At 45.6% G+C, this 13,247-nt stretch overlaps 1 protein-coding gene across 5 annotated transcripts in view; it reads right to left on the reverse strand.

The window, feature by feature from the left end:
- The window catches only part of CLPB (ClpB family mitochondrial disaggregase), a 145,053-nt gene that overhangs the window by 28,882 nt on the left and 102,924 nt on the right, over window positions 1-13,247 (reverse strand). For all 5 annotated transcript variants that reach the window (XM_004051752.5, XM_063693353.1, XM_063693354.1 and 2 more), the window contains one exon: window positions 8,154-8,251. In XM_004051752.5, the coding sequence (XP_004051800.1) occupies window positions 8,154-8,251 (98 nt within the window). The remainder of the gene's footprint in view (window positions 1-8,153; window positions 8,252-13,247) is intronic.

The raw sequence follows: 13,247 nt of genomic DNA on the forward strand, positions 1-13,247 counted from the left end.
TAGCTGGGCTCGCTTTGCTTAGAGGTGGGTGGCTGGGCTGAGTGGCTCTGCGGGGGAGGGTTACAGAAGGGATATGGCAGGCATCCCAACTGTTGGGCATCCCTCAGGGCAGAGGTCTGACAGTGAATCTGGCAGTGTGTTCACTGAGGGGGCAGCTGGAGTAGGCAGAACAAGACCCTGGGCAAGAATGGGAAGGTAGGTATGGAGGGGGAAGAGAAGAGAGGCCAAGCTGCAGTTTGCCTCTCAAGGGGAGGTCAGGCCTATAGAGTCCACCTGCTACTCATAGATAAACTCGGGTATGCCCCATACTCCTGAATCCCTGACTCAGATGGTGACTCATATCACAGTCGGGGCTTCTACCATGTCCTGAAATGGTATGACATAGAGGCCTGGGAAGGGAGGTCAACAAAGGGAACAAGGGGGTAACAGATGAGATGGTGGGGGTGGGGATGACGATGGAGAAAGCCTGGTGGAGGGGAATGATAAAAGAGGAGCCCAGGAGTGCCAACAAAGAAGTCTAGGGGATGCAGAGCAGATGGGAACACAAGACTGGGAGATGAGAGAGGCACCCAAGGAATTTGAAAGTCTCTTAAACTAGTCCACAAAGGACACATCCCTGTAGAGGAAGGCCGAACACAAAGCAGGTGTTAGCCCCTTCACACTTGGTAATCACTAGGTCGGCATCCCAGATTCCATTCTCCTCTCTTCCAGTCCATCCTCCTTTTGCTGCTAAAGCCAATATTTTAAACATGTAAATCTGATCATGTCACTCCTCTGCAAATAGCTAGGTGGATCAGAGACAAGACTGATGAGAGAAGGTTGAGGGGCAAAGAGTGGCTAAAGTGAGAAAATGAGTTTGTGCTCGTCTCAGGTGGAACTCCTGACCTCAGGTGATCCACCCGTCTTGGCCTCCCAAAGTGCTGGGATTACAGGCGTAAGCCACTGCGCCCGGCAATGACTGACTAAATTTTAAAGACGTGAGCCATGTGCCCAGCCTTGTGAAAGGCTAGCCAGTGGAGTAAACTAGAGAAGGAAAAATACTTGATATGTATATATTCTATTTGGAGGAGAGGAGAAAGAAGGATGGGAGAAGCTTGGTAAGGGCTCTATAAATACAGGCTACTACAGGCATCATATCAGAGGCGTGTGATGTTGATTTATCTCATAACTGGTAGTCTTAACTTCGATCACTAGGTTAAGGTGGCGGCTGCCAGGTTTCTTCACTATTTTTTTTCCCTTTGTAATTAAAAAGTATCTTGTGGGGAGAGACTTTGACACTGTGTAAATATCCTGTTACTCCTCAAACTTCAACTCATTAATTTTAGCACTCACTGATTTGGGACTGGGTGTTTTAATCCTCATAGCCCTATGAAGTTGATAGTATCATCATCCCCATTGTACAGAAATTAAGTACATTCAAGCAAGGTTCTACTGGCAGCGAGTATAGAGACAGAATAGTAACCCTTGCAGTCTGATTCCAAAGCCTGCACCGTCCACCTGGAGATAAGGAAAGACTTGCCTTCAGGGAGTTCAGTCTGTTTAGGAAGATGAGACTTAAAACAGAAACTTTCCATCTGTTAGAAGTATTAATTCTTCTAGTAAAGGGCAACTTGATACATTTATTGAAAATAAACCCCACAGGGTGCTCTTGCCAGAAATGCATAATCTGAGTTTAATCACAATGAAACAGCAGATAAACCCAAATTGAGGGACATTTTACAAAATAACCAACCTGCACTTGTTAAAATGTCAAGGTCGGCTGGGCGTGGTGGCTCATGCCTGTAATCCCAGCACTTTGGGAGGCCGAGGCGGGCAGATCACGAGGTCAAGAGATCGAGACCATCCTAGCCAACATGGTGAAACCTCGTCTTTACTAAAAATACAAAAATTAGCTGGGTGTGGTGGCGGGTACCTGTAGTTCCAGCTACTCTGGAGGCTGAGGCAGGAGAATTGCTTGAACCCAGGAGGTGGAGGTTGCAGTGAACTGAGATCGCACCACTGCACTCCAGCCTGGTGACAGAGCGAGACTCCATCTCAAAAAAAAAAAAAAAAAAGTCAAGGTCATAAAAGTCGAGGAAAGACTGAGGAACCATTCCAAATTATTATGTTTTATTTTTCTTTTTGATTTCCACATCATAACGTTTGGACCATTCCAGATTAAAGAAGGTTAAAGAGACATGACAACCGAATGCAACTTGAATTTTGAAACTGTCTTTTCTTGTAAGGAGAATTATTAGGACAACTTGTGAGACAGGAATAACATCTGTAGATTAGTTAATATCAATATTAATGCCCTGATTTTGATGATTATACTGAGGTTCTGTAAGAAAATGTCATCTTTTTTTAGGAAATACATACAAATATTTAGGGGTAAAGGAGCATCATGTGTAAACTTATTCTCAAATCATTGAGAAAAAAATTATATATATATCCTTATATGTATTATTTATGTACATAAATAATAAAGCAAGTATGATAAGATGTTAATAGTTGGGAATCTAGATGAAGGATTTATAGGAATTAATTGTACTATCTCTAAAATTATGCAAAAATAAAAGTTAAAAATATCAGGATAATGCCTACCCTTGGGGGATGAGTCTGGAAGGGAGTCTGAGGCAGGCTTTTGGGGTGCTTCTAATAGTCTGTTTCTCAATAACGTGTGTCTTGTATGTGAAAATACAGTGATCTGTACATTCCTGATATGTGTATCTTATACAAGTATATTTCAATAAAAAGCTTTGAAAAGTTAAAAAAAAGACCAGGCATGGTGGCTCATGCCTATAATCCCAGCACTTTGGGAGGCCGAGGTGGGTGCATCACTTGAGGCCAGGAGTTTGAGACCAGCCTGGCCAACATGGTGAAACCCCGTCTCTACTAAAAATACAAAAATTAGCCAGTTGTGGTGTGGCCCCTGTAATTCCAGCTACTGGGGAGGCTGAGGCAGGAGAATCGCTTGAATCTGGAAGGCAGAGGTTGCAGTGAGCTGAGACCGTGCCCTGCACTTGAACCTGGGCGACACAGCAAGACTCCATCTCAAAAAAAAGAAAAAAATAAAAATAAATAAAAGTTAAAAAAAGGGAAAGAGAAAGTTGGTCCCTAAAAAGCACTTAGCACTGTATCTGGCCCATACCATAGTAAGCCACAGGGCCAAGTACAGAGCCAGGCACATGGCAAGCTGGCACCTGTAATGAGAGGCAAAGCAGAGAATGGGTTGAGTGAGGCCAAGGGGAGGAAGAACATAATCCTCCTACCCTCCTGTGTGCTCCCCCTCTCTCCTCCTGTAGGGCTGCACTCAGCTCTGAGAGGAGCACCCAGGCTCTCAGCCTGGAATGCGGGCCCAGGGGAGCATCACATCCCCAGCTACCCCTGAAGCAAATGAAAAAATATAGAGATAGGAAATGTGCTTGTGATCCTGTCACTGGGATATGCAAATAAAATATATAGGATAGGCCTATCTGCCTAATATTCCTGCCGATGCATTCTTTGGGTGTGATTAAAATGAGCAATAAATTCCTCGTGAGTCTCGGTGCAGTGAGGATTGGGAGTGGAGATGCAGGCTGGCACGCGCACGTTCCCCTCAGCTGAATATTCATCATGGGATAGCTCCACATATTTTTGTTTTATCTGCTATCATGTCAACAGAGATATATTTCTACCTCTCCTTCGTCTCTTAGTTAAGACATGAAAATGGTCCTGGCTTTAAGTATTAAACTCTCCATCTATTGAAATCCTTCAAAGTGAGATTACAGGCTACCTCCTCTTTGAAGCCTGCCCTGCTCTCTCTGCCAGGAGGTGATCCACACTTTCTTGGAGACTCTACCAACTCTGCGAACCCTCCTAAGACAAATCAGTCTGCAGGTATCAGAGCTAAGAGTGCCTGCCTCTCCCCCAGCCAGATGGCAAACTCAGGGACAGGGGCTGGGCCTCATCACCTCTGGATATTCTCAGGGGGCCTAAGGAGGCTTCGGCACAGAGAATGCTGAGAGAACTGAGGAAGCCAACAGTGAGGGACACATCATTCAGACCACTTAAGGTGACAGAGATTCTAGGGTAGATGATGCATTTTAAAGGGCAGAATTAAATAAAAAATTAGGCCTATGGATAATTTTAAATGGAAAAATCACCAATAATATTAAGTGAATAAAAACCAAATTCCAAATATAGAATAGGATTGTAACTCCTTCAGGGCCAAGTAGGAAACAAAAGTGTCTGATAATCAAGGACATAATATAAGAGGGAATGGGGGGCCCTGTGGCTGGACAGTGCACACTCCCAATCCCCAAGGCATTACCTTCACATTTTTGGAAAACTCTGGGTGGCTATATAAAATGCGGCTGCCAGTTTGAGACTCCTGGTATATATGGTGGACTGTCAACCACATTTTTTACAAAAAAGGCTATCTATATAACTATACATAGATATGATCCAGAGAAGGCTAATACAGTATCATAAGAGGAAACCTATTGTTCAATTCCTAATAGTCACTTATAACAACTTGGTTTTCTGTAAATCATCTGCTTGCTTTCCTGCAGCTTTAGTTTTCCCATCTGTGAAACAGGGGTAACAAGAACTACTTCACAGATTTGCTACAGGGTTAGAAAAATATGTATTTGAGCACCTGGCACACTACCTAGATGCATTTGATAAAAACAGTATCTATCAGTTATAATTAATTAAAAATATTAATAGTGGTTATGTCTTGATAGGAGGGCTAGAGTCTTTGAATTAAATTCAGCTCAGTTGTCATCTCTTCCAGGAAGTCTTCCTTGATAAGTCATACCACTGATGACTCAGTGGTGTCATGGTTTACTTGCCTGTCTCCCTATCAGACTGTAGCTCCTTGAGTGCTTTACTCATCAGTCTTCTTCCCATCTAGCCCAGAACCTGGCACATAGATGTCATTCATAAATATGTACTATATTATTTATTTCTCTTCATTTTACTTTTCTGTATCTCTAAAACTTCTATAATGGGACATACAACTTTAATACAAGTTTTCTATGAGCATAATTTGACTACAGAGTGGTGGGTGGAGGTGGAGGAGGCTGAGCAGGGTGGCAGGGGGATGCTGAGCAGAGAGAAGGGGAGCCAGATAAGATCAGAGTGACAGCAACCCATGTCTAGACAAAGAGCCAGGAGATGGGGCCCAGGCTGGAGCTTCAGCAGCCTCCAGGCCTGAGTCATTATGTTACAGATGCAGGGCCTGAACTCAGAGGCAGCTGCTTCTTACTTACTGGCAGAGGGAGAAGAAACCAGGTCTAAAATGGTGTTCTTCCCACAAAAGCCTGCCTCACTATTTTGAAGAGGAAGCTTTTTGCAGTTTGGAGGAAAAATGCAGAACAGAATGAATGGGTGACCAAGTAGATGCTGAACAACTGAGAGAAAGCCAATGCCGTTGGCATCCAGGGAGGGCTGAGGGGTGCTTCACATAGGTAGAATCTGATGGGACAGCAAAGCAATTAGGTGGAGATGCTCAGTGGACACATTCAGAATGGAGAAAGTCCAGATTGGATGAAGGGATCAAGTGCACAGAGGTGACAACAGATGAAATGGTCTTCCAGCTGAGAGCTAGGGAATCCCTGGACTGGCTCCAAGTGGTCTTCTTAGCCTCTAAGGCAGCCCCTCCATGGTGGGACAGCTGTGTTAGGGGCTCTTCCCTGAAGCTGCTGCCCAATAAGCCTAGCCACTCTGGCTCTGCCATGGAATAAATCTCACTCCCTCTCACTCAGAGCTGTTTCTATGCTCTTCCTCTTCTGGCCGGATGCCCTATTACCATCAGCTTTCTCTCATGGCACAGTTCCTCCTGCCACCCTACTGCCCTTTTCTGCACAGATTCTAAGAGATCAATGTCTACTTCAAATATGGTGTCTGTAATTGCCCTCCATGCTCCAGAAGGGTCTGACTGGCACAGGGGATTGCAACTGCCATTTGTTCACTCTAGACATTAGCCCTGTAATAATGTGGCCAACATCAAGCCACTTCCCTTGGGCAGCTAAATTTTGTGAAGGGTCCCTCAGTGGGCCTAACCCCTCCACCAGCGCTGGCACTAAGGGGCCTGTTCTCTTGCTTCAGTGGCCAGACCAGTACGTGCTCTATGTCACACAAGCTCAAAAGCTACAGGTACTCTTGGCCAAGTCCAGGGCTGGTCTCTCAGGCAAAAGCCACTGGCCTTGAAAGGGGAGCTGATGATGAGCATGCAGTCCCTAAGATTATGCACAACAGTGCTGAGGGATTTCCTTAAGGCACTTAAGGAAGTTGACCTGACCTCCTGACCTGCTCCTAGGACAGAAAAATCTGAACAAAAGGAAAGAAGCATTTGCCCTCTGAAATTTAGTAGTTCTTTCTGGTCACAAGGGCCCCTGGGGATCGGTTGTGAAAAGCTAGTCACCCTTCCTAATTCCTTCCTTTCTCCAGAAGAAACTACTGCAGAACAGTTACTAAAAATACCAGGGAGGCAAACTCTGTATGGTTCATGTTGATTACCAAATATTTCCAGCTCTCCCATTCTAGGCACATGGTAGGATTACTCTTCTTGGCCCCCTTATGATTGGTTTGAAACATGGGATTAGTTCTGGCCAATGAATAGTGAGTGGAAGAAAAGGATCCTCCTTCTAGGCTGAGCATTTAACTGCATCCTTTTCCCTCTGGCAAGCAACTAGCAACATTCCAGTGGGTGGCTGCTCTGCCTGCTGGGATCCCTAAGTGCCTAGGATGAACAGAGTCTGCCCCTCACCCACAACCACAAGGAACATGCAACATAAGGCAAAAATAAATCTTATTTTGTTTTGTTTTAAACCACTGAAATTTGGGGTTGTTACAATAGCATAATCTAGCTTATCCTGACTGATCCATAGACAATCATATGTTGCCTAGAACATTAGAAACCATTTAGTACAATGTTTTCATATCACAGAAGACTGAGCTTTAATGAGGGGATGTGGTAGCCCAAGGTCACATGGGCAGTGAGTGGTGAAGCTAGGATCAGAACCCACATCTCTTCAGTCTCAGTCCAGGGAGCTAAGTGCTTGGACTCAAGACAGAGAATATTTGCCACTAGGTGGGACCTGCCACACTGAATCATCTCAAGGTACTTCAGCCAATTTGTGGATAACAGACTCGATGAAGCTGGAAAGGGCACAAAAGTCAAAAACCAGGTCTTCCAGTCCCTGTCCTGCCACTGAACCTACCACATGACCTGTAGTCAAGCCTATTATGTTCAGTTTTGATGCTAACTCACTCTGGGACCAAAGGCAAGCCACATCACAGCCCTGGGCTCCAGTTTCTCCAGGAGTAAAATAAGTCAGCTGATTTAGGTTTCAGAGATTGAAACTTGTGGCAACAGCAGAGTCCCCTCAGAGGCTGCCCCAGGAGTGAAGGGCAGGCCACGTGGGCAGTGCTCTAGTCCATCTCTCTCCTTCAACTCGAACAACTCAATTTTCCTCTGATTTATTGGCTTATGTTTTTGTAAGATTTCCCATCACTGGACTTGATTTCTAAGGTCCTTGCCAGCTCTCAGATTTGTGATTCTAGTTCTTGGATTCTGTCCAGTAGTTCCTGAGTTACAGCTCTGTGGCTGGGAGAGGTGGAAGACTTAGCCCTGTTTTCAGGGAATTCAAAAGTTTGGTTGGGAAAACAGAATTAGAATGGAGGATTTTTTGGCTCAGATTCTATACTAGGCTTTCTGGAGTGTGTGTGGAGGGGAGGGGTGAAGGAATAGTTCTAGAAAGAATGATGATAAGAAAAGATTGTTTGATGAGACTGTAGAATACATGAGGCCTAGGAAAAATATGACCAAAATCTTTGCTTGGGCTAAGGATTTTGTCTGGCTAGAACCCCCTCCTCTGAAAAGGACCTGGGAGATCCATCACTTCATAAACCAAATTTAAAGGTAATGCTCAGAAGCCAGAAGTGGCCAAGGCCGCTCCCTGGTCATGATAGGGGCAGCTTCCTATTCTTGATGAGACTGGGGGCTGGATTTGTATTTAAACAGATAATAATCAACAGATAATAATACAGATAATATCTGTATTTAAACAGATAATAATCACCTAAGGAGAAGTGGCCTTTGGTATAAAGCCTGACATAATTTAATGAGTGAAGGATTCAATGATGCATGGAGTACCCACAGGCCTCCTCCCTTCCCTGAGACTTACCTTGGCTTCAGAAGTCCTCAGAAGCTTCATCACTTCCCCTTCTCGGGCATAATCCAAGGGTGTGTGTCCCATTTCATTCCTCTGCAGGGGGTCGGCTCCTGGCAAGAGAAGAAGGATAAACAGAGGCTCTATGAACGATCAGTGGGACCTCAGCCTTCCCTTGGAGGTGGCTTAAGGCTCTGATTTCTATGTTGGGAATGTCCATGGACACCTACAAATGGTGGAAAAACATGGTACTGGGGCTCCTACATGTGCATGCACACATATTCGATAACATACTATACACACGTAGATGTGTTATACATAACACAAACACACACAGTTGAACATGCTAAGAAAGTATGCCAAACACACAGGTTAATATACCGCAGCACATGTAAACACACAATTTCATACATGTATTCATTAAAATGTCCATATTTTCCAACATATCAGCATACAGATAAACATTCATTCATGAAGCCATATAAAGGGTTCCTTTCTAAGGCAGAGAATATCCCAAATAACAATTAAATGGTTCCCCTTCTTTCTGTTTTCTGCTACTCTCCTTTTATGCTCTCTGACCTCTGGGCATTTCCTGTCTGTCTGAGTCAGCTGAGTCCCCTGGAAGGGCATGGGCACCACCAGCAACCTGTCTATGCCACTCTGGCTGTTGGTGGGTGAGTGTGTGTGGCTGGGTATTTCCTCCAATCATTAGTTCCTGTGACTTAAGGACAAAGACTTTGAGTATGACAAGAAGAAAGGGTTAGCTTGGGGCCATGTATCTACCTTCTCTCTAAGTACTGGCAGCTGACAAGCCTGTATCAAGTGTCTACTTTGTGCCAGCCTTGGCAGTTATGGAGGAAAGGTCACTCTGACTCTGTGCTGTCACAGCCTTCCCAAAGCCCATGTGTAAGCACCTCACTCTCTTCTTCAAAAACCATCCATTCCATTCAAGTCGGCAGACCCTGAATGAATGGGGCCTGAGGACGCAGAAGAATCAGATCTGGCCCTGCCCTTTAGGGAAGGGCAGGAAGACAGAAACATAATTAGAAAACTGCTTCGTACACAGCAGATGCTTAATAAATGTGTGTTACACAGAACATTAAGGTAATAATTATCTAGTATTTTTTGAGCTTCTCTCTTGCTCAGGAAGTACTGTCTGAAGTAAAGAAGGTTAAGACTCAGTCCCTGCCATAGGATAGAATGGGCTGGCTGGGAAACCAATTAGCACAGGGCATGGCTCAGGGTAGGTGTCCAGCCACTGTTGATGTACAGTAAAAACCAGTGTTTCTCAATCCAGTATGTGAAAACATTTATATCATGATACAGAAGTATTCCTATTGCAAGTCTCTCCTTAAAAAAATTTTTTTATTAAAATTTTAATTAAAAAAATTTTTTTTGGCCAGGCGTGGTGGCTCACGCCTGTAATCTCAGCACTTTGGGAGGCCAAGGCAGGCGGATCACAAGGTCAGGAGATTGAGACCATCCTGGCTAACATGGTGAAACGCCATCTCTCCTAAAAAATACAAAACATTAGCCGGGCGTGGTGGTAGGTGCCTATAGTCCCAGCTACTCAGGAGGCCGAGGCAGGAGAATGGTGTGAACCCGGGAGGCGGAGCTTGCAGTGAGCAGAGATCGCGCCACTGCACTCCAGCCTGGGTGACAGAGCGAAACTCCGTCTCAAAAAAAAAAAATTTTAAGAGACAGGGTCTCACTATGTTGCCCAGGCTGGTCTTGAATTCCTGGGCTCAAGCAATCCTCCTGCCTTGACCTCCCAAACTGCTGGGATTACAGGTGTGGGCCACTGTGCCCAGCCACAAGTCTCTACTACTTCTTCTTTTCTTTTCTGTTTTTTTTTTTTTTTTTGAGACAGGGTCTCACTCTGTTGCCCAGGCTGGAGTGCAGTGGCGTGATCTCTGTTCACTGCAACCTCCACCTCCTGGGATCAAGCTATTCTCCACCTCAGCCTCCTGAGTAGCTAGGATCACAGGCATGTGCCACCATGCCTGGCTAATTTTTGTATTTTTAGTAGAGATGGGGTTTCATCTTGTTGGCCAGGCTGGTCTCAAACTCCTGACCTCAGGTGATCCTCCAACCTTGGTCTCCCAAAGTGCTGGGATTATAGGCATGAGCCACCATGCCCAGCCACAGTCTCTACTTCTTAAAAGACCCTATCAACTTATGAACAACAGTAACCATTTATTATGCATTTACATGTGGCTGTCTGCCTGAGAGGCAGAGGAAGTGGCTAAAGCTCTATAGCGATGTGGGAGGTGGAGGGGGAAGGGGCAGGCCATAGGAAATACAATCCAGGTGAAGGAAACTTTTATTATCAGTAAGAAAAAACTAAGTTTTTTTTACACAGTACTATCTTCTAACAGGAATTTAATGCAGAATATTGATAAATATATTGTTTTTTATTAAGATACAATTCACACACCATAAAATTAAACCTTTCAAAGTATATAATTCAAGGCCGGGCACAGTGGTTCATGCCTGTAGTCCCAGCAATTTGGGAGGCCGAGGTGGGCGGATCACTTGAGGCCAGGAGTTCGAGACCAGCCTGGCCAACACGGTGAAACCCCATCTCTACGAAAAAAAAAAAAAAAAAAAATTAGCCAGGCATGGGGGCACATGCCCGTAATCCCAGCTACTCAGAAGGCTGAAGCACAAGAATTGCATGAACCCAGGAGGCAGAGGCTGCAGTGAGCTGGGATCACGCCACTGCACTCCAGCCTGGGCAACAGAGCAAGGCCTTGTCTAAAAAATGGAAAGGAAAGGAAAAAGGAAAGAAAAAAGGAAAGGAAAAAGGAAAGCAAAGTAGGTATACAATTCAGTGGTTTAAAATATACCATTCCAGAATATTTTCACCCTCCTCCAAAAGAAATTCCCTATCTATTATCAGACACTCCCCCTACCCCCAGCCCCAGCAACCACTAGTTTACTTTCTATCTATGGATTTGCCTATTCTGGATACTTCCTATGAATGGAGTTATATAATATGTGGCCTTTTGTGTCTGACTTCTTCAGGCTTACCAGAATGTTTTCAAGGTTCATCCATGTGGTAGCATGGCTGAATAATACTCCATTCTGTGGATATACTACATTTTGTTTTTCTATCAGGTGATGATCGACATTTAAGCTATTTCCCCTTTTTGGCTATTATATAAACAGTGCCATGAATATTCACACACAAGTCTTTGTGTAGATGTATGTTTTCATGTCTCCTGGGCAGATAATTGGAGTCATGATGTAATAATAGTAACACTGGTACTTATTGAGCACTTACTCTGTGCCAGGCACTGTGCTCGGTACTTTCTGAGGGATGGGAATTAAAATCCCCAAGCTACAGGCTCAGAAAAGTGAAATAACTAGCCCAAGGCCACAAAGCTAGCTTTATTTGCTTGAACTAGGAGTAAAAACCACCCCCATGTTTTCCTAACTCCAATTCTCTACTCTCATGAGGGCAGCCACAATATACCCCTGATGAAAAAGCCTTCAGTTGGCCTTTGCTTTCAGGACAAAGTGCAACCTCCCTAGGAAGGAGTGTGTCTGTGTTCTTCCTAACTACTGGGCAAGTCCTTAGAGGCTCAGCCGGAGCCTCATCCTTTCTTTCCATTCTGTTGGCACTTACTGGGCACTTTATATCTGCAAGCCTCTGTGTGCAGGATGATGAAGGATTGGCAGAGCCAATGAATAGTTTCCCTCTTTATATTTCACGACTGTTCTGTAGCAACTGATACCTTGGCCACTCTCTCCTTTGAGTTCTATAAAACCACTTTTCAGGTTTTCTTCCCACTCTTGTGACCATTTCTTCTGTTTCTTTTGCAGACTCCTCTTCCTGTCTTTAAGATTATTAGGTGCTACCTAGAGTTCGAGTCCAGCACAATTCCACCTCTCCAGGAGCTCATGGAGACAAGAGGTCACAGGCTGAGTGTCATCAGTGTGCTGAAGGAGGGACAGGCGGCACTGGGGGGCTCAGGAAGGAACAAAGTGCTCAGGGACTTGTTCGCCTAGCCTAGCCTTCCTGGCCCAGCCCCACTGAGTTGCTTTCTCTGGCGCTCAGCACTGAGGGGCTCTGCAAGGGCTGAGGAGCCAGTGGCGGACAGCATCCTCCCCTCCCCCCAGAGCTAAACCACAACGGAGGCAGAAAGGGAGCTGCAAAGAAGCAGTGGAAAGGTCTGTCCTTTCTTAGCCTCAAGGGGAGCTCTGTCACTAGATATGAGCTGCAGTGGAAGGGAGGGTTAGGGAGAGACCTCTGGAAGGGGAAGAAATGGCAAAGAGAAGAGCTTCTGCTTTGGATAGGAAGAAAGAAATGGGAGAGAGAAGAGGAGGGGCAAGAGGAGAGAAGGTGACAGAGGAAGACAGTGGAAGAACGAACAGAGAGTGAGATTAGCCTCTTCAAACAAGTGCTGTCAGTGATCTATATTTGCTTACAGAATGAAAAATGTGTGCCATAAACATTGGCCACTGAGTAATTTCTAGTAGGAGTCGTGTCACTTCTCATAAAGGATGGGATGGGGACAGGTAGGACATCTCTGCACCTGGGCCAGCCAGCACAGGGGCTCCTTTTAAAGCAGTACGGCGCCTGTCTCCAGCCCAGGAGGCTCTCAGGTCAGGCTCCACCTGACCACTCACGGAGAAGGCTCCCCAAGGTTCTGGAGCCTCAGGGCAGCATGTCTGCCCCCACTTTAGGAAGGCTGAGGCAGGGGTACCATGGATAGTGTCCATCTAATATTAGTACCCCAGCCCTGCACCCTCGCTCTGACTTGACTAATTGCTGTAATAATTGATAGAACCTGACTTCTACCACTGATTGATTTCACCTCCACGACCAACGGCCACAAACCATTACAGTCCAATAAATAACCACGTTGGGCCTCACCCGCTTGCCCTCTCCAGGGGCATCAGGACGGCCCGTGCCCTGGCCTGACCTCCCCTTGCCTCCCACCCAGGGCCCCTTCGGGCCGAGCAGCTGGTCTAGAGGGCCAGGCCTCTGGGAGCAAGTGAAAGGGCTGGATGGAGGTGGGGAGTGCTAATCGCAGGCCATCCGTCACCTCCCACTGGCTGTCTGGGGCTGGGGCAAACACCTGGAGCACCCCAGGCAGTGTG

The sequence above is a fragment of the Gorilla gorilla genome, chromosome 9 (genome assembly GCF_029281585.2).
Source record: "Gorilla gorilla gorilla isolate KB3781 chromosome 9, NHGRI_mGorGor1-v2.1_pri, whole genome shotgun sequence".
Taxonomy (NCBI): domain Eukaryota; kingdom Metazoa; phylum Chordata; class Mammalia; order Primates; family Hominidae; genus Gorilla; species Gorilla gorilla.